Source organism: Papilio machaon, chromosome 22 (assembly GCF_912999745.1).
Source record: "Papilio machaon chromosome 22, ilPapMach1.1, whole genome shotgun sequence".
NCBI classification, from domain to species: Eukaryota; Metazoa; Arthropoda; class Insecta; order Lepidoptera; family Papilionidae; genus Papilio; species Papilio machaon.
The window spans coordinates 1,568,287-1,591,478 of NC_060007.1; the positions used below are offsets into that span (position 1 = coordinate 1,568,287).

General features: G+C 32.1%; 2 protein-coding genes across 2 annotated transcripts in view; one reads left to right on the forward strand and one right to left on the reverse strand.

The window, feature by feature from the left end:
- Positions 1-23,192, reverse strand: part of LOC106712557 (ras association domain-containing protein 10) — an 89,307-nt gene that overhangs the window by 14,364 nt on the left and 51,751 nt on the right. The window contains exon 2 of the mRNA XM_014505157.2: positions 3,154-3,210. The gene's annotated coding sequence lies outside the window, so the exon portion shown is untranslated. The remainder of the gene's footprint in view (positions 1-3,153; positions 3,211-23,192) is intronic.
- LOC123722261 lies at positions 2,201-2,543 on the forward strand. The gene has a single exon (XM_045683485.1). It carries the CDS (start codon positions 2,201-2,203, stop codon positions 2,525-2,527), a length of 327 nt encoding a protein of 108 aa, XP_045539441.1. The 3' UTR covers positions 2,528-2,543.

The window sequence follows — 23,192 nt, forward strand, 5'->3', positions numbered from 1 at the left end:
TATTTATGAAGCCAATTATTACAAGTTAGAGAACGAAACTCAAGGCGACGCGCCATGATTTGACAGATCATTATATCAAAAGCTGTCTGTGATTCCGAAAGTGTGAACGTGAATTAAGTCGTTTATCTTTGTATTTAAATATATTGTACTGTTTGTTTCGGTATGTCTTAATGTTGTTTTAATCTTTAACTTGGAAACTTTAAAAGGAAAGACCTAAAAATGTGTCGTGCAGGAGGTTCAATTTTAGTACCCTTTCTCTTCCCATTCTTTTATTAATAACTAGCTTTTACCCGCGACTCCATCTGCGCGGAATAAAAAATAGAAAACGGGTTAAAAATTATCCTATGTCCGTTTCCTGGTTTTAAGCTACCTGCCCACCAATTTTCAGTCAAATCGATTCAACCGTTCTTGAGTTATAAATAGTGTAACTAACACGACTTTCTTTTATATATATAGATATAGATGAAAAGATGGGAAAGGGAAGCGGATTTTACTGAAAGGCTGATAATAAAAGGCTATTATTTCTATAACCTTCTAATCATTAACAAGATATGTTTTACAATATTGGACATTTATAGCCGACAATGTTACGTATCTGGGCAATGTTTTGTTCACATTTATTCAAATCAACTGTCACAGAGATAAAGTTTATGACTATTGTGATAGACATTTATGTTGCACTAGCTTTGACTCACGATTCCGTCCGCGCAGAATTTAAAAAATAGTCAATTAATGTTTTCTTCTAGACTACTCGTATGTTCCAAATCTATGTCAAATTTCAGCGTGATTCATTTCGCGATTCTGGAGAAAACCAGTAACAAACGTCTATACACATTCGCATTTATAATCTATATATGTAAAAGAAAGTCGTGTTAGTTACACTATTTATAACTCAAGATCGGTCGAACTGATTTAGCTGAAAATTGGTGGGGAGGTAGCTTAGAACTAGAAGACGGACATAGGAACTTTTTTATCTTGTGGGCTATTTTTTTATTCCGCGCGGACGGAGTCGCGGGTAAAAGCTAGTTTATAATATAAGTAAGATATATACATATCAATCCATATTCAAGTAATTTTGACAAAATATTTACATGCATTTAATATATGCCATGTATGAGTTCTTACTGACTCAACATTTACACAAAACATGTTTATCTCGGCAAAACTCGGATAAAAATACATATTCTTTTACTTGTCCTAAAAAGCAACGAATCTATGATTCTTTAGCTTATTGCATCGTGTATGGATAGTTGTTACTTATATGTGACCAGCTGGCTCTTTATTTATAATAGTAAAATGTGTAACTAACGAGATTTAGATAAAATAGCGACGTAACTACTATCTATAGTCATCAGCAATAAATTAAAAGTTTGTGTTTAGCTTTTACCACTTTATTGCAAAAAAAAATACATTATCTATATTATATAAAATTTGTTTGTTGATTTTATAGTGAGCACATTGAGTTGTAAGTGATTAATACATTTTCAACGCAATCGCAGTTGACATGCATTGGAGCTCATAAATAAATCACGGACTAATCAGTAAGCGAAATAACGAATAGTCGACTACCTTATAAGTATAATTTAATACTTAAATTAAGGTTAGAAAATACTCTATAGTATTCTGTAACTTTAAATTGAATACATCTATAAATGTCCTAAATAAATTGATGCAATACTTCAGTACTTTTAAGTAAAAAAATTACGGCAAATGTCCAAATGTAAAACTATATAACTTCCTTCAAACAAAATTAATGTCAACCTTGGCACTAACTCTATGTATGGCACTTGTCGTCCCAAATTCTTGGCAATTTAACTTTGACGCAATATTTCTTGTGAACGGACATACGAACGAATCAGTTCACATTTTTGCCTTATATAGTTCGGTTTAGCTGCATATATTAACAGTTTCCAGATCAGAAAAACGAGTAAAAGAACAAAAACCTTGATAATCGTGAAACTGCTTTAAGCGAAAGTCAGAGAAACTCGGATTATGGGAAGACCTACGCTAATACCTTGGACTCTCGCTTATCCAGGTTCTACTCTCGTTGATCTTTTGTTAACACTAAAGTTTTACTCTGTAAAACTCTCGTATAAAAGCATATTATCTTAGTTCTTATGTAGTACGAGTATGTTGACGATATGTCCGGTTTAAATTATTACAGTGCATTGTCATTCCACAGAAAACCTCCTCTACAGAAATGCGCATGCTACGCTGGTCAGCGGATGTCACACTGCTAGACAAAATTCGAAATGAGTACATAAGAGGAAGTTTTAAAGTGGCGCCCATAACTGAAAAATTGAAAGAAAAACGTCTGCGGTGGTACGGCCACATCCAACGCCGCCCAGACGATCATATGATAAAGCTTGCCCTAAACATGCCTACGACGAAACGTACACGTGGACGACCACCCGCCACATGGTTGACGACGGTTCAAAAAGACCTGAAAAGTGCTCTTTTAACACCAGACGAAGCGCAAGATCGTGCTAATTGGAGAATGAAAACGAGGAAGGCCGACCCCAAGTAAATGGGATAAGGTCAAGACGGAAGAAGTGCATTGTCATTCCAGTTTGGTTTTCCTTTTTTAAATTATAAACCAGCACTGAAATCAATCGCTGGACTGGAATAATGTAAACAAGGCAAGTTTATTTTGACGTGTCTTTGCAAAGTGAATGGCGACTTTAATGGCAGATTTGGAAGACGAAAAATTGATGTGTTGACCACATAAAGTATTAACAATGCAGGAAGAGGATTAATAAGGTAACATTAAAAATATTGCCTTAACTTTCGATTTCGTGTATCAAGTAAAGGGTATGCAAGCGATATACAGGCTCCATTTAACGTACGACCAGTTTTTGTCGGTCCTACCTCAATGGCGAACTTGTTATTTAAGACCTGACCATCGACAACTTAAAGATTATGTTTAAAGTTTTTAATTAACTTATCAATTAATAATAAACAAGCTGTTATTTGATGGTATTTAACTTATGTATTAAACATACTAAAACTAGGGTAATTACCCTAATTTTTGTCTCTTTTGTTGTGCGTTATAAATGAAAGATAAGCGACACATACAGTATTATCTATTTACATCTTGTTTATTTGTGACGTTGTCATAGCAACCGGTGTGGACACATCAGTACTATTACTTACCTCAAAACGTTATTGCTGTATCATTTCAACATTTTTGATGGCTCTACGAAGAGTTATCTGTAACCAAATTGAATAAATATTTTAAAATAAAAAGCGTAATAAAAAAATAAAATACCTATAACATAAAAAATCTTTCAATAATAATACCGCTTGTTATAGTCTAATTTTTCTAAGATACCAACTCGTATTCAGCCTTCAAAAAATACTGTCAAAGTTTCATATTACAATATGAGTATTCTTTCTTTTGTTGCATTGTTTTTTTTTGCTAAAATAAATCTTTAAAACTATGTTTATAACATACGGCTTATTTTAACTGTTATATGCGATAAGATTATTGCTATGTCGTTAACTTGTAATAACATATAAAACGAGGTATTATATGCAATATTAAATTAATAGTTTATTTATACGACTTCTTGTGTATATTCAGTTTAACATTTAATATACCATATTTACATACAGTAATATTAATACATTTACTATCTTTCCGTATTTAAAATGTGTATTTACATTTCAAAAGTGCATATTTCATCTGATAGTAAATGAACTTTAATTAAATAACTCCATATGTATTTTGTGTTCATTTCTTAATATACAACTAATGTACAAAAATGTACAGTTTGTGTAGAGTTTTATATGGATTGTGTATATAAAATAACTACCGGTAACTTCTTGGCATGGATATTCTTTTTCTAAACGTTTCATAACTATATTAAATACTATTTATTCACCGCGACTTCATCTGCGCAGAATTAAAAGAAAAAACCCTGACTTAATCTAACTTCCATAAACATTTCATCAAGATCAGTTCAGTCGGTCTGGAGATACCTTTTAACAAACATCCATCCATCTAAACATTCGCATTTATAATATTAATAAGACATCTTAGCATATGTTCTTCAAGAATAATTTAGCATACTACAATAATAATAAGTTTTCCAAATTAATTGGTTACTAAGATTGAACATTTTCGAGTTACGTTAATTAAATGTTAAATGTGCACAAGGTGTTAATATTTGAACAACAAAATTAATATGTACAAGAGAACAGTAGTAATTGACAACTTAAATTAATTCTATTCAAAGTGACATTTCAATCGGCGGCCATTTTGAATCAGTGTGAAATCTATTCAGAGATAACGAGTGTAGCCGGGAAGTGTTGCCCGTTTTAGATCTCATTTCCACTGTGATATAAGTTGCTTAAATTTCTATGAGCAATGTACAACTTCCATTGGAGTTGTCGCAACTACTTATTAAAGTCGCGCGGTTTGTCGCTTAGTGGAAAATGAGGTTTATTTGTTGTCGTGATTTAACGATTAATTAAACTACGGTTAAATATTTTAGTTCTGCTGACGTGGGAATAATTGGATAACGCTGTGAACCAGTCGACAGGTGAACGGATACGTAAAACTTCTTCGTGACAATGTCTATCTTAAATGTTTAAACTGGAAATTTGAGCTTTTTAAAAACTTTGTACATTTTTATATGGAAATAGTGCTCTTAAAAGCTCTAAAATTTGCTTGAGTGTTTTTTAACCCTGCCTTTTTTATTGCTAGAAAATTGTTAATACATATATTCAATCGTTTCAATACAAATATCCAAGTAAAGTAAAAATCTATTAAATCGAGTTGCTTTTGTCTATATTAGATATTAAAAAGTTAACAATAAAGATGTCCGAATAACCATTAATATCAAGTGTCTTAAGAGTATAAGAACAATATTATTATCTCTCTTATTTCAAAAATAATGAAAGGGATGGCAATATATTAATGCAGTTTCTGCGACAATGGAGACATTATACAATAAACAGTGACAAAATATACAAGAATGATTCCCAAAGAAACATATAAAATGGAAATTGAATAAAACGGAGCAAAACTCAATCGAATGAACTGGTTCGTTCGCGTCATTGACTATTGAGAAAGGGACTTGGCAAGGAGCCACCGGTCGATGTACTAATACTAAATAAATTCTGCCACTTTTTACGGCGACGGGGTGATGTAAAGATAATTACAGAGAGCATGCTGACAAACAAAACTGGCACACAATTTTAGAAACGCATACTGCATAAAAAGAAATTACATACAAAAAAACGAGCAACAATCAAGTTTAGAACTTATTGTTTTTTATTATTTGATAGAGGGTACCACGCTTGAAAGGTCCTGTCTCTTAAAAATCAAATAATCGCGTAAGCATGGGCAGTTAAATTTAATGGAAAGTCATAAATTTGAATCCGTAAAACGACATCCGTTATGGTATAGTCAAGCCTCCAGCAATACCAAGTTAGGGCATAACCTAAATACTGGATCTGCTGATTGTACGGACAGCAAATAAATATACCGATCGCAGAAAATAGAATTAATTAATTTTCGACTAAAGATAATTTTAATGTACTGAAAACAAAAGCAACGCTTACTTATCTAGATGATAAATTGGTTCGGATGTTTTGATTAAGACTGGCGTCAAGTCATTTAGTCATAGCAACATGCTTGTACAGTGTGCAAAAAAAATATAATAAAATATTCCAATGAAATACAAATATGGTACTAATTTGTCGCTCATTGTAGAAAGTTCACGTAATAACATTTATAGAAAACAAATTTCCACCGACAGCCTAAAAAATTTCGGAGATATTAAAATCTTTTTTTTTTTATATATAACAACGTGGCAAACGAGCAAGCGGCCACATGAATTCGCCGAAATGGCTAAGCGACCGCTGCCCTTAGACATTTGAAATTGCAGATGCGTTGCCTACCCTCAATTGAGGAAGGAGAAGACGCACAAAAAGAGAATATGTAACCTTCCTATACATCTCCTCCTCCATCAAATCCACCACCCCTTCCCATCTTTTCCTTATAAGAAAAGGGGTGGGAAGAGAAAGAGGACTAAAATTAGGCCTCTGGCACCACACTCATCAGACTACGAGGAATTACTTCCACTTGACGCCCGTCTTCTGTGTGGTTGTGGTATTTCACTGAGGGAGGCCAATTCGTGCAACTGTTGTTGTTGCTGGCGTCTACCACTATTGCCACTTTTATACTATAATTTTTGTCTCTTTGTCTTCATAATGTGACACTACTGAAATATTAAAATAGATAGAAACAAACAGATTTGAATTCATAATAATCGCTAGACACCTATAAAGGTTCTATCATTGTTTGTAACTAAATTTTGCAGGCTAAAGCGTTATTAATGTTAGTTAAGCCGGTGTTGATTTAGCCCATTATATTCAGAGATAATTTTAGGAATAAAGCGTTATCATTTGAAATAGAAAATATATTAGTATTATTGTGAAACAATCTGTCATAGTATTAAATACAATAAATCTGTTTTACTTAATATCTATTTCCTATAAATAAATTGATGTATTTTATAATAAAGGATAGATAAATACAATAATTAAATTATAAATGTATTCTTCTTCTTTTTGAGGTGTCTCTCTTTTGCTGTAACTGTGTGACGCTTGTGAGAAGAAACAGTTGGTTGGGATTCGAAATTCCAGTCAACTCTCGGATGTTGCGTAACCACGATTTCTTTCACACTTTTTTTTGCGACTGATATGTGTACTGGAGATTGTCAAATATCAAAAAGAGTTTACATATGGTATGTCTATTGAACTCAATGGCAGCAAAGTGCGGGTAGTACCGAATTTAAGTGGAGGGGGTAATTTTCCCTCAGTAGTATTCTGTCAGCCTACGAGAGCGGACTTCTATAGAAGTGAACGAAACAAATATTTTATTCAGTAACATAAATCCCACATTTCTTTAATCGACGGACGATTCGAGGCAAAGAAAAAGTCCAATCCAGTTCCCCGTCTCATCCTTTCCTCGTAAAATAGCGGTGGAAAGGGAAAGAGCCTTTGGCACGCATTCAGACGAAACGTAGAGCTACTTCGACGCCTGTCTTCTTAGTGGTCGTACTATAAATGTTGTTGTTACTGGCATCTACCACTGCTAGTTGGTCTTTTCTTGTTATTACAAAGTTATTTCCTACAAAAACTAACGCCGTTAAATAAATAATGTAGTACAGTAAGTTAAAATTCTATTTGTTTGACGAGTGCCTTGTCTACCCAATTAATACATTTTTAATTTACTATCAAATTGAAAACGAATGAATAACGGATTTAAAAGTATAAAAAAACAGCGTATACAATTAACAAAATAATATTTTAAATCGCTACCATTACTTGGGTAAAAACCAAGCAGATATAATGCAACCGAGAAATACAACAAATCGATTTTTCCCCGTTGAACTTAAGCTAGTTAATTGATAGAGATTACGAAACATCGATTCTGTATCGGTCAGAAACGGTGGCTATACAACCGTTACTCGTATTTTGATCGATTACGTTTAAATATCGATTATTAATCCATTATATAATATCAATTATAAGGATCATGATTGATAGGTTGGTCACAAAACGAAGCTCAAATCTGAATAAATTAAATCTCTTTTCCAATCTAACTATGTACATGAAAAAACCTGCTGTTTTTACACAAGAAAAGAATGTGTTTAATTTAAATAATTTCCTAACACTCTGTAGATTTTCAATGCAATTAAACTCATATATTTATACAAAACAATAACATTATTTTAAATGTTTTCATTAATGAATGAAATATTTAAATCGATCGAAAACACATGTAAAACAATTCGAAAGATGTATGTCTATTTCTTTGTTTTAAATGTATCAACTAAATTATAATAATAGCTTAATATTGTATATATTTTAAGAAAATAAAACAATAAATAAGATGGGTAATAAAGATATAAAATAACCAGTTACGTTTTATTATGCGAAATAACGCGATCATTCGATATATAGCTGCGAATAAAAATATCGTTTTGCAAGTTATTGCATCGTTTTGAATTCAAATAAGCGATTCAAACAAATTAGAGAAAACTCGATGATACTGTTAAATAATAAATAAATTAAATTAAATTAAATGTTAAATCATTGGCAGCAATAATCAATTTGCCTTCTGGAATTAAGATGTGCGTTATAAAGGTCCTTATACAATGCATTGATAAAACGTTTTGTATATTTTTAAACTGACAGATAAAAACGACGCTTCATTTTTATTTTTATTTTATGTAGTATAAATTTGACAGTCAAGTCCAATGTCAGAAAGTAGAAAGTCAACTGACTTTGATATAACTTGTATGGGAAATAACATGAGATTTAAGTCCGATGACGTCATAGCCGTGTAAATTATGCAAACATTTCGACGTAGTAAATATATAATAACAAGTAAGATTACACTGACGGCAAAAGATCGCGCGGCCGCTCACCGATCAGATAGAGCGACTAAATGAAGGGCCAGTCATAATCTGATTTCTACGCAGATATGATAAACGCTGGACCGCAGTCGGTGGAAACGAATCATCTACTCCAGAACTAACCCTGATGATGACCATGATCCTCAACCATCAGGGACCGACTACAGAGTGAGATATTCGCAGCGACCCGTCTTCCAAACTATATTCAATAATTAAAAAATATAATAAAAAAGCAATCGATCAGTGTATATTCCATTTAACACTTACTAGGCTATAAAGTATTAATATAATACAATTAAAACTCAGTTGGACTATTGGTTCTCTATCGAGTCCAGACCAGTTCATTCTCATAGATCGCTGCCAAAGACATAATAATTTTATGGCGAAATTTCCGATTATTATCTAAAGATTTATTATCCCGTATGATCTCATTTGCAATTCTTTTTAATCACTCGTTACAAATGCATGTTTTTATACGAGCTTTTACACACCAATTTAATTTGATCTCTGAAAACAAATGAAACGTTTCCTCTGTTAAGAATTTTGTTAATACTTTAACGACTTTAATAGGTACAGTTATAATGGTTGTTATCCAGATCTGGGGCATAGATAATGATTGCTTATGTACCGAAAGTGTTTAATAAACAATGTGGGCAGTGATATATTAGTAGTGTATTTTATTTAATTAGAAATACCCTAGGGCTCAGTTAAGAGGTGTTGGTCTAACGTTGGTCCTATATGCATACTCCATGACCTAGGTGGGACCATACCCACTAAATCACCTTTGGTTCTTCCTTCGCATGGTGGCGGGACTAAGGGCTTTCACACTCCTCTGCGATCCCGCTAGCGCTAGCCACCACTGTAACTCCTCCAGAGGGGGGAGTATAAGCCTCCCCAAGTCCGCTTTCCGTTAATATAAAATTAATAACTTTGCCTATTGTTTAGTCTACTTATAAAAGCTTTATTGCGTATCTATTGCGTAATGCACTTCCTTTTCTGAAACTTTACTAATAGAGGTTACAACGTTCAACCCATTTATAGTCCGTACTCTAATTGAGACGTAGGTGAGAGTACAACGAAATGTAAAATGTCTGTAAATTGACAAATACAACGTACATAAATCTCGAAATAGCACGTGCCGCCTACATGTTCAAATATTACAAGCAAAAGTTTGATGAACTTTGTTATAGAGGACTTCTTAAAGTGAAAAGACAAAATTGAAATTTCTGATGCGAACAACACAGTCAGAAATAACACAGACCTAAAAAAACTCCCTACTGAGATACCTACGTAGTAATGGCGTAAAGGTCGAAGTGTGGCGTAGGAAGTTTCTTTACCTTTTACTTCTTTTATTTGCCTAAAAAACTCAGCATTACGCGAAAAACAAAGGGAAGATTGCCCAGAGGGCGTTACCCTATGCCGGTCTGATCAAATATGTAAAAGCTATGGGGTTTTGCTAAAATTTCCTAATTAAATATTTAAGATTTCTCTATAGACGTAAAACTGTACTATTTATAAGATATTAGCTTTCTGAAAATAACCCCCAATAAACATAATTAGTGTAGTTCGTAAAACTAATCAAACATCGACAAACTTCCGAAAATATACCGCTTCGTAATATATCGGGTTACGATGAAATTAATAACGTTTATTTCGAACAAGAACTTAAGGTGAATTTACATGCAACCAAAACGTATTGACGAATATTTTTGCTTTCGCAAATTTCAAATGACTAGAGTTTTTACTGTATTAATGATGTTCCCATCGATCACGTTTCTTGCAAATTCTATCATTTTATAGTCTGTTTGTTTGGAATTTGAATCCTAGACTTTATTTTTTTTATATCAGTCCGTATGAGCTTAATTATTTTCGACTTCAAATTTATGCCCGCAAAGACCGTATCCGTATTAAAATTGCAATAAACGTAAAATACTTTGGTGAGATATTATAAGGCTCAAACTTTTATAATACTTTCAATTGCGTGCATTCGTAACAGTGAAACTCCATCTTAACCGTGTAATATGGAAAGGTGAGGCAACAAACAAATAGTGTGTTCAAAAAGCATATTTATTCAACTTTATGTACATAAAAAACGTTGGTACAGTTCATGGTACACTTCGCTATGTATGTTTTAATTATTTACAGTGCATGTAACTTAATAGAAAAAATAAATGTACTAATAAAAAGCATTTTCACATAAAACCTACAAACACGTCTTACCATTTCGTCATTGCGCGCCGTTGCGTGATTTCTGAGAAAAAAAGAACGTAAATTAAACAAAATGTTCTCAATTACTTACTATATTAGTGTAAAAAAATTAAAAAGAAAAAGATTAAATATAAAATGGCTGGTCAAGTATACTGGCAGCTAAAACGAATTGCGTAACGACGTTAAAATTTAAAAGAAATATTTAGAATTCCATTTTCAAAAATTTTAAATTAAAGCAACTTACAGGGCGTTCTAAAAGTCCAAGCTTGTGTTCTGCCTTTAAGTACAGCCATGTTTCGTTCTTATGTGTTGCTCGGGCGCCTTGCAGTTTCGGAATGGTTTATGGGTTTTGGGCATGGGTTTCTCCATCCCACTGGGGCGTACCACCACCACCAGGTGAGTACCACGACGCATGCGCTTTGCCGGGTGGGGCTGTATAATATTGATTATTTCGCGTACCCCTATTTTCATAATGTACTGATAAGGGCGACTGTATTCATAGTAAGTCAGACAAATTGCCGTAGGGTGGCGCGCCGTGGTGATTCGTACTGGTAGGCGAACTATTAATTATGTAGCGATCGGAATGATTGATTGGTATTGTCCAGATCGAAGTTTCGAATTTTATTCCCTGTGAAAACCCCTTTATATCATTCACACTAGCTACGCATTGCGGTTTTACTCGCAATATTTCCCAATAACCAATGCAAAAAGTTGTAGCGTGAAGTTAAATCTAATAGGTATATAAAATTCTCGTGTCACAGTTTTCGTCACCGTACTTCTCCGAAACGGCTTGACCGATTCTCATGAAATTTTGTGAGCATATTCAGTAGGTCTGAGAATTGGTCAACATCTATTTTTCATAACCCCCCCCCCATTTCTTTTTTAACTGCGCGCGAACGGAGTCGCGGGCGACAGCTAGTCTAATATATAAAATTCTCGTGTCACAGTTTTTGTCACCGTACTCCTCCGAAACGGCTTGACCGATTCTCATGAAATTTTGTGAGCATATTCAGTAGGTCTGAAAATCGGCCAACATCTATTTTTCAAACCCCTATTAAGTTTTTTTTAACTGCGCGCGGACGGAGTCGCGGGCGACAGCTAGTAATCTATATTAGCACAAGTACTGATTGAAAAAAAAATTGACGGCAATGAATTTTACGGCAACCTTAATTAATTCAATAAATTAAGAAAGAACAAATCATACTTTAACCACAAATAATTAAATAATTATCAGATAATAACTGTGATATTTTTTTACATTCATGCAATTTATTTCAAACCTTCATAACTAATATATCTATCTCTATTTAGCTAAAACTATTTCATTATTATGATTTATATTTCTATAAAATGTTATAACATCACATTTATCATTAATTTTACGTGATAAAATCTAACATAACGACTTAGAACCTTTTACGTAGAGCGAACACGCGTGTACATTTAAAAGTTATATGGCCTGGATTTAACAGTAATTATAAACTCAACTGATAATAAGTATTTTAACGAACATTTTTTAAATCGCTGGAATGAACGCTTACTTACATATTTTTTGTTCCATTTTAATGAACTTTTCGCATTAGGCGAAAAAATTTAAGGCATATACCAGTTAATGAATTTGAAAATAAGAAGGAAATATCAAATAGAAATAAAGCAGAAAACATTTTCCGATTATGTTTTAGAAAATAAAAATTTCAACAAAAAAAGAAAACCGACTACAAAACAAAACACTCTCAAACAGAAGGCACTACAAAAATTACAAAATAATTTTATGAATTCTCTTCTTTCTTGTATTCCGATCACGGGTTAGAAAATAGTTTTACATAATAAGTTTTTATCGGGTCTAATAAGAAATCAACACTCTATTTATATTTGTTTTTACATGAACGTGTCGTGTTTTCTGTCCTTTCACCCTTCCCACATTCGACCTGACCTATTAACATGTTCACGAGGATACGTAACCTCTTTACTTCCTGCTTTTACCTCGTAACCACACCTTTCCTTCATTATACGATTTATTATAATAGTTTCCCTTTGAATCCGCGTAAAACATTTTCACACCCCTCTCTTGGAAAGCATTTGCGAAATTATAGGTCAATGAACTAACGAATATAATTTTATAACAGCAAAATTAAAGCGTGCAAGTTACAATATTAAATATATTGTTACACAACCAAATTGATCTTTTAAGATTCATGTAAGATGCAAGTGGCAAAAACTAAAAAACTAGGTTTTAAATAAAAGTTTATTATTATTATTTAAAATGCAAGCTGATTATATTATAAACTAGCTTTTACCCGCGACTCCGTCCGCGCGGAATAAAAAATAAAGAACGGGGTAAAACTTATCCTATGTCCTATTCCTGGTTCTAAGCTACATGCCCATCAATTTTCAGTCAAATCGATTCAGCCGTTCTTGAGTTATAAATAGTGTAACTAACACGACTTTCTTTTATATATATAGATTTAACTTAATGATTTAGAGTGACCATTTCAATTTAGAAACAAGTGCTACGGATATAGTTGATAATAGTCGAATGGTGGATTGGAATCCGCGACCTTACGAATAGTTATCCGTACCCAACAATGATTAATTATTATTAATTAGTTAATATTTAGGTTTATTATTGCATGAATACTTTAGTTAATAACATAACAAACCGATAGTCATTTTTTTACTTGATATTTTGTTGCATCGTAAATAAAATGGTCTCCAGTAAAACGCATTGCGGTATTACTGCTGCAACTATTACCAACGTAAATAACTGAATCAAATTCGTGTTATCTCTGTTTTTATTGAGAGCAAGAGAGGGATGACAATATGTTTACGTACAGAAAATTTGACAATGGAAATCTACATTTTTATGTCTTCTAAACAAAATATAAAATGACAAATCTCAAGGTTTCCATCACAATGTTTTCCATCAAGGTAAAAACGACAAATAAATTGTATTTATGAAATTCGAATTTCGAAAAACGCATTGGTACACAGCAGAAATCGAACTAGGGCTTCATTACAAGTTCAGTTCTTAACCCCTGAGCTACCAATGCTCTTTTTATTTATAAGATAACCACTATATTTCACAAGTACGAATATATTTTTCTTGCCGTATTCGGATTTAATGCACTTTGTTTACAACCAGATGTGAGAATGTACAAAGTGGAGATGTCATATAGTTTTTTTTTGCACGGAAAGAAATAAATAAATGTCTTAAGTCTTGTATTTTACAACCGAATAAAACTTGAATTTAAGTTTATGGGAACGTTAAGATCAAGCAATTAATTAATAATGTAATACCTTTTTTAAAAGATGTGGCAATGTATTTATATATGTATGTATGTATTTATTAATGTATGTTGAATAATTAAATAGTACGTAGGCAATAAAAACAATAAACATTACTATTTAAGTTACTTACTGTCGGTGTATCTTTTGATCTTGCAGTGACTTTTTTTTATTACGTTCAGGAATTTCTTAACGTTGATATAATTTAGTTCAAGGTATCTTAATCAAAAACTTTAAGTACTATATGTGGCTGTCGAGAAAAAACTTAATTAGTAGTCTGTCTGTTCTTTCGTAATTTGTTCTACATCTATGGCAAATTTCATCGAGATCCGTTGAGCCGTTCTGGAGCTACCTTCTAACAAATAAATCTAGTTTTTGGTGCCATTCATACATTCAAACTTTCACATTAATTATTTTTATAATTATATAAACTATACTATTTGAACTTGAGTTATAGGGTGATAGATCTAAAAAAAAGTTTTTTGCCAATTTACTGTACACGAACTGAAGTTTTCAGTTACCAGTAACTTCTATAGTAGTCCGTGTATGTCAACCCGAGTATTGCTACTCTGGCTTGAACTTACAAAAAAACGTACCGAAAAGTAGTAAGTTAACCACTAGACTATCAATAGCATAATAAATAGCAGTTTTAAAATTCTAAATATTCCAAGGCTGTTTCAATCTGGATTTGAAAAAAAAACACTATCGTTCTTCTTTTATCGAACGTCAAAAATAGTCTGAACTGGAATTAATTGTTAAGGTGTGTATTCACTGCATTAAAGTGAATTAAGTCAATATGTTTTAATTATTTTTTATGACTAGTGAAACGGGATAACAAACATATATCTTACAATTATTACAATTTCTACAACAATAACATGCATGTCCATATTTTAAGTTACAAATTGTTAAATTAGTGTAAGTTACATCGATAATTCTAGGCCAAACCACATTAAAATTGTGAAGTGTTCCAGTTGCTAGTAATATTTTTTACCTTTTATCTCAGTGGAAGGAGACCTTAAAAGACATTTATACCGTTTTATAGTAAAATTCAAGCTTCCATTTAAGTCTAACACACCTGTCATTTAATCGACACAAAGATTTTAATTGCGTTTAGTTTTAAACGATTACCAATTATATATTCCATGTTATTGAGCTTGCTTCTTTGTTGTGTCTGTTCACACCAGTTTTCCTAATCGGGATATAGTACTAAATGGTACTACATTCTCAATCAGACTAGTTTATAGGAATATAAATAGAATTTAGCTTGTAAAGTGGAATTGACCTACTTTGTGTCCCATAAAGGCTTTATATATTTCGCTATTCAAAGGGGGAACGCTGCCAGTATCTTCGGAACCTTGCCTAAAGGGACTTCTTTTAATGATATATTTTAGCTTTTATATTGTATTTAAGATAGTTTTTTATTAAATAAAGCAACCTCAATATCTAGTTGCTAGTATTTTAACATCTATGTTGGTTAGGTCGAAGTGAATTTCAGATTGAAAATATTTATTTTACGAATATATCAAATTTATTTTTCGCATCTTTTTTTTAATATCATAAGGTGACAAACGACCAAGCGATCACCTGAGTCCGCCTAAATAGCAATGCGACTGCTGCTCATAGACATCCGAATTGCAGGCACGTTACCTACCTTTAATCAACTGAGGAGGGGACGCACAGAAAACGTTACATCCACTTCCCATTCACATCCTTTCCTAATAAGAAAAGGGTGGGAAAGTTAAGTGTATTTAACAAGAAAATCTTTAAAGACTATCCTCGTTGAGCTATAACTTTTCAATCAACTATAATATCTCGTGGAATGATTATAAATCGAATGAAATCAGACGTTTAGTTACTTACTTACATACTAGTCCGGATATATGTATAAAACTATATCTACAGCCTGACCAGGTATATAAAAACCTAGCCATACTGCGGAAATATATGGAACTAATTATTTGCACAGATCAGAAAGCAGATTACAGCTAATTCAGGCTAGGATTATAATGTTTTTGGTTTAACTATACATAAGCTCAAAAAACATTCTCCCTCCTCACTCCTACATCAGGGGGGGGGGGTACAAAAATAACCGCATCAAAACTAAACTTGCAATATGCAGGACTATCTTCCATCAGATCAATCTAGAGCAATAACTTTCAACGTAACGTATACTGTTACATTACTAATATGACAGTGCGCACCGCAAAGCGACTAACAGATTAAATCTCACGATAACGACAGATTTATTTACTGAATCAACATCCTAGATATTTTATCTATCAATAGGATGTGCTATTTAATGACAGGTTGTAATCTCTCATGATCTAAGAGTCTATAGCTTATTGGTTAAGGATATGAGATATGAAATATTGGTTCACGGGTTTGAATTCACCAATTTAACTGTCTACATCAGGGATTCCCAAAAGGGTCGATATTGAACTTAAAGCATTGCTAATTCTCACTCTGTCTTCTATTGGCCTAAGTCAGAATGAAAAAAAAACTTGAGAGGTGTCAAGGGACACCCGGATGGAACGAAGTTCCTTTCTATTAATTAGTGAAGGAACCAATGTTTATTCTATGAATAAAAAACTTAAGTCTTCACAAGGTACATTTTATTTCTATGAATTTTCGTTATATATTGTCACGTCGTTGCCATGGTGAAGTAGCGCTCATTCGTCGTTAACATACTTACTATAGCAAAAAGTGTCGTGACAACTTTTCGTAAGAATTTTTTCCGTCTAGCCCCCTTTCACAACGCGCGATAAGGAACTTCGTTCCAATAATAATAATAATAATAATTGATCTTAAAAGTTGAAGCTAATTTGGCCATGTTGGGGTCTGATGTAACGGTTCATTTTGGAAAAGGGGGTCACTTGTCCAAAATAGTTTGGGGATCCCTGGTCTACGTTATTAACCGTGACTTTCTGGGATCAAAAACACCGGGTAAAAAATGTTATTATCTCTGTTTTGTCAAACATAATAACAGGGATGACGATATTTTTCATACGGAGATTGTGGTCTTAGAAACCAAAGGCAAGTAAAACTTTTATCAATAGATTTTCTTACTTTAGGAAGACAATATTAGCGATCTAAAGATTTTGATTGTGGCAGTATTTGACGATTCCGCGAGTGTTGTCTGCAAGAAGTCGATATGAAGTTTTGACATTGAAAACATATGGATAACTTTAAAAGGGAAAAAAAAATATCTCGATACTTCTTTTGTTTAAAAGAACGATTGTATTATTTTTTTGTCACAGTTGGAATTAATTTTATGATACAATCATAAAATATTATGAACAATACTTTTATTGGTTATCTGATTAATTCATTGAATAAATAAATAAATTACGTTTATATAATAATACGGTTTATTACTAAATTAGATTATAGTCTAATATTGTTATTGGAACGAAGTTCCTTATCGCGCGTTGTGAAAGGGGGCTAGACGGAAAAAATTCTTACGAAAAGTTGTCACGACACTTTTTATGTTAACGACGAATGAGCGCTACTTCACCATGGCAACGACGTGACAATATATAACGAAAATTCATGGAAATAAAATGTACTTCTTATAAGACTTAAGTTTTTTATTCATAGAATAAACATTGGTTCCTTCACTAATTAATAGAAAGGAACTTCGTTCCATCCGGGCGTCCCTTGACACCTCTCAAGTTTTTTTGTTTAATTCACCCGATTCTCGATTTCTTTTTGTGTTTTCCTTGAGTATTATATGTTATCAAAAATTATTTTATACGTTTTATACTCAGCAAGGTTTAAATACGTGTAATAAACTTTATGTCTTTAATAAATAGATTTTGTATATAATGTATGATAGGTTCCACCCAAGATTTAATAAATGTACTAGTGTTAATTGATATAAATGAATTTTAATACTCCAGACTAACGAAATTAAATCATGCTGTATCAGAGTATTATAAGGTGCTATGTTATTATGGCAATGGCTTTTTAATAAAAAAATATAAAAAAAATTATAATAAACATACAATGGAAGTTTTGTGGAACCACATTCGTTCTTTTATCAAGTACTGGCTGTTGCCTGAAACTGCCTCAGCTAAAAAATAAAAGCAAAAAAATATAACAGCCTGTGTTCTTCCAGACTACGTCCTACGTCTATGCTAAAATTCACTAAGATAAATTGAGCCGTTCTGGAGATATCTTCTAACAAACATCATCCATACATCTAAACATTTATAATATTAGTAAGATTAAATTAATAAAGAATATAATATGTTATATATTAATACCGTATTATTTATTACATATCTAGTTATTTAATAACACCTATCTAGTGTTTGTCAAGTTATTATTACACAATAAAATGATTGACACAGCTATGAAGCAAAATTAATTTATTCTGTAGACTGTGTCAAAACTGTGACATGTTATACCAATTAAATGATAATTTGATTTGTTATCGAAATACTAGCGATCGATACAAATTTATACGAGTTTTGTAACATTATTGAAAGAAATGTCATCTTCTATGTTAATGTCTATGTATGTCATAAAACATAGAACATTTGATAGCCAAATATTTACAAAATAAAAAAAAAAACTTGCACAAGCAACATTTAAAAAAAAGTCGATTATCACATAAGGCAATTAAGTTAATATTAACAATAATGAAGCCTCCTCCATACTGTTGTAGCAATTACTTAGTAATGTATACGAATTGGCTACTTAGTAATCGTATGGAAAGCAACCTGTCTAAATTAATGGGCGATACTAAACCGCACGGAATAAGTCAGGTATTGAAATCTCAGATAACATTATGTTTACAATTATTCTACTTTAATTATCTTGTTAATTGATATAAGTCGTTCTAATTTTAATACTGAATCGTTTATTAAAGTGTTTAATAATTTTCTAGGAATTATTTTTTAAATACATTACGACTTACACATTTACTAAATTATTTCAAAACAATTTTGAGTAGAAAAGATTTCTTAAACTACATTTTTATAAAAACGTTAATCTTTTTAATGACGTAATATCATTTCGTTATAACGACGAAACGTTTTCAACTACATACGTAGCATATATAATATTTAAATTCCAAATTCCTCAACGTAAAGCCTACTACAATCCAATTTAATATTCTCCAAGCCATTTAAAGCCCTATTTAAATTTAAACAACGATGAATTTAGTGTGTACTTTTTGGGAATAAGTACATTTGGGCGTTTAAATATACTTTCCCATGGGCTTATATGACAATAGCATTTGTGCGAAGTAATTTTTTCCCAGAATAAGACGCGAAGAGATTTTCGGTATATTCTGTTAAATCTTACGTGTTGAAATGTGGGTTTCCACAGCACTAACTTTTAAAAGTAAAATTGCTGGCTACTTTTTTTTTCAAAAAAGGAATCCTACATTTCTTTGTAGTAAAGTCACACTTTTTAACACAAGAATAAATTCATTTACAAATAAATAAAATAAAGTCCGTGATACATGGCAATAAAAGAGGTTTCTATTACTATGGTACTTTTAAAAATCAGTTAATAGTTTTTATTCTTTCACGTTCAATCATATCTTTTCTTCCCAAAATAACAGGAAATAAATCTTAACGTATAAGGAAAATCAACTATAATTCATCTAGCATAATACACAGGTAAAAAAAAACTTTCACCTTAATAACAAGAAGTTCGTAAATCGATTACTCGGGGCCCGGGGTAACCTTTCGACAAACAATGATGAATAATTGACGAGCAATCATGTACCGATTGTGAAGGCGTGGGTCCCGATATAATAATTACAACTAATGTGTACGTCACCGTCAAATTGTAATCATGGGCCTTACCATAAAAAACTACTCCTAACTCCATGACCGCATGTTTTTGTAAATAAAAAAAAAATAGAAATAAGGAATTTGTGCAAAAAAAAGAGTACGAACGAGAGAAGAGTATGTAGATGTCGTTTAAATTTAAAAAAAAAATTAGACAGAATTTCAGTTACATTTTAGCTTAAACATATGTCAACTCTATCGTACGTTGATATGAGACATTACTAGAAATCATGATTATTGAAATACGATTGCGTAGGCTTTCGAAATACGACTGTGGCAAATAAAAAACAAATTACAGTAGAACCTGGACAAGCAGGAAACCTCTTTAAGTGAGAGTCATTGTCAGGTGGCAACCGACACCCTCTAAGTTCGGTTCGATTTTATTTAAGCAGTTTTGATAATATGCCGATTAACAACCTTACTTCTTACTATTATAAATGTGAATGTTTAGATGAATGGATGGAAGGATGTTTGTTACAAGGTATCTCCAGAACGGCTCTACGGATCTCGATGAAACTTGTCATAGATGTAGAACATAGTCTGGGAAGAATAAACTGGCTATTAATTAAGTTCTTTTTTAAAATTAATTCGGCACGGACGAAGTCGCTTACAACTAGTAGTTTATAAAATGTCGAGACATGACAAGTCAAAAAATCATTGTACAACTTAGTGTCATCTTTTTCATAGCTGGTCAGATAGTAAATTGACAATGTTCCTAATATGACGGTGACATTTACACCTTTAATGATAGTGGTGCTTGAGAAGGTGTTTGATATATTTTACTGGCAAGTATTTGATTACCGTAACTGTAGAATAAGATAAATCGATTTAAAACGAATCGAGTATTATTACATAACATTAGTGTGTGATTTAAAAGTGATTTATTAAATCGATTCCTATATACGGAGTTTATTATTAACTAGCTTTTACCCGCGACTTCGTCCGCGTGGAATAAAAAAAAATGCACTCAAGATAAAAAAAGTTCCTATGTCCGTCTCCTAGTTCTAAGCTATATCCCCATCAATTTTCAGATAAATCAGTTCGACCTATCTTGAGTATAGTGTAACTAACACGACTTTCTTTTATATATATATATATATATATATATATATATATATATATATATATATATATATATATATATATATATATATAGATTCTCTAATCTACTCTAATTTAATCGTATAATGGAAAGGTATTGTCATATGGGTTTTGGATGTAGCTTGATATGTTCAGCAAAAGAAAAGAATTCTGTAGCTGTAGCTGATGGGGCCCCAAAGTACTGGAATGGCGGCCACGTACAAGGTCGACGCAGCGTGGGCAGGCCTCCTGCAAGATGGACCGATGATCGGGTCAAGGTTGCAGGAGCATCCTGGATGCCGGTTGCACAGGTCTATGCCAAGCAGTAGGCTTCTGAGGCTGCATGGATGGATGGATGGATAATTAAAACAACAAATAATCGGCGACAATTTTACATTATGACTAGCTGTCGCCCGCAACTCCGTCCGCGCGCAGTTAAAAAAAATCTTAACAGGGGTATGAAAAATAGATAGTAGCCAATTCTTAGACCTACTGAATATGCTCATAAAATTTCATGAGAATCGGTCAAGCCGTTTCGGAGGAGTTCAAGTTCGAACCCCGTGACACGAGAATTTTATATAATAATAAATTGCATTAATTTCGAAACAGATATAATTTTATTGATACTCTAATCGCTTGATACGCGATTGTCAATTATCTAGAATCGATTGAATTTTAGCAAAGGTCAATCATAATATTGTCTGTAAAATTTTGGACCACATGTATGTAATTTTTTTAAACATTTTTAGATTAGTTATGCGTACAGAGATACAGAATATTCTCTTCCCTTTCTCGCTTTCTTTTAGTTATATATTGCATCTCTTTCATGTAACGAAATGTGTAAATTTGACATGTGCAATTTCACTGGAATCTCGAACAATTATCGTATAGAGGTTGCGTAAATAAACAATTTACATATATTTAACAATTTTACAAAGATCTTTTGTTTTCTATATTATTTTAGCTTACATAAACATTATTAAATTGGTCAGTGACCAATCAGTTGCGTTTAAGTTAACGAATACTGCGCAAACGGTACAATAGTCCCAGGTTCATGCTAATAGCATTCTATTAAATAGAGTCGTGACTTATTAGCATTTGATGGCTTTTAACAATTGTTATGTAAATCATTATTTAAAGCATTGTTAGTGAAGTTAAATGCTGATTTAAAAGATAAAATTAAAACCTCACCCTACTTTAGTCCTATTAGATTCCCATTATTAAAGTAGCTATATATTCTTTTTGTACTGATAGTTTCACATTTTATTTTTTTTAAAAGATTAATCGTTGGTTTCTGAGACAAAAATCGCTATATAAAACATATCTTCATCCCTCTTATCTCTGACAGAGATAATAATTATGTTTTTACAGGGATTCTGATCTCAGAAACCAAAGATAAGTGGAGTCATGATATGATATTGTAAATGTTTTTCGGCTGTTGAAACCCACGATAAGATTTGAAGTCTGTCAATTTAACGTTCCTTATTCATAGGTTAGAGCTATTAAAAGCTATTCTGATGACTTTTGAAGGTTATGTTTACAAAAAGATTTTTATTTTTGTCTGGCATAAAAAGTTATTCCCTTTCCATAAAATTCCTTAGTGTCGTGATGCAATTCTTTCAATAATTTGTAACGTTTACTTCTCTAAAATATTGCGCAAGAGAAAAATCTTTCAACACAACGCATTTACGGCAATTTTCTTAATTACTTAACCAGTACGCCACTTATATCGTATGATATTCCAGTAAATATGCGGTTACTTCAACGTTTGTAATAGTAAATTGGAGTTGTTCACCATTGATGTGATGTCATCTCACTTATCCTATCGTGTTCCTATGCTTCGTTATTGTTCTATATAACATACTATTCCTCCAACGACTAGGAATCTATCTGCAGCTCTTATCAATTTTTGATGCTCATTGTTAAGACAAAAACGTGATATACTTTTTCAAATGTAAACTGAATATGAAGCTTTTTTATTTTAATTTTTTTCCTTCTGACCTGTTTATCTTTGTTGCCAATAAATCTGTTTTTTTTTTTAACTTCTATTGGTTAAATTTTCTGGTTCTGAAATTATCTTTGTCTATATGAAGGCTTGAAGATGAAGTTATGAATTCCATAAAAAAAAATAGTAGTACCAGCCATTTTTATTTATAAAACAACAAGTTTACATATCATGTGGTGATTACAAAAACACAGAATTTATTTATGCGCCCATTAAAGAAACCATGCGAAGAATTTAAATCCATAAAGCTATGAATCTTTTTTATTTAACGTCTGCGTTTTACGAATTGTTTGCATTTTAAACATTAACTTAATGTCACTCGAATGATCATAGCCTATTAAAAAACAAAAACAAATTGTATTCCATTTTTAAAAA

Bases quoted from the DNA above. Each gene is read 5' to 3' on its own strand.
- LOC123722261 (XM_045683485.1), top strand. From the start codon at position 2,201: ATGCGCATGCTACGCTGGTCAGCGGATGTCACACTGCTAGACAAAATT.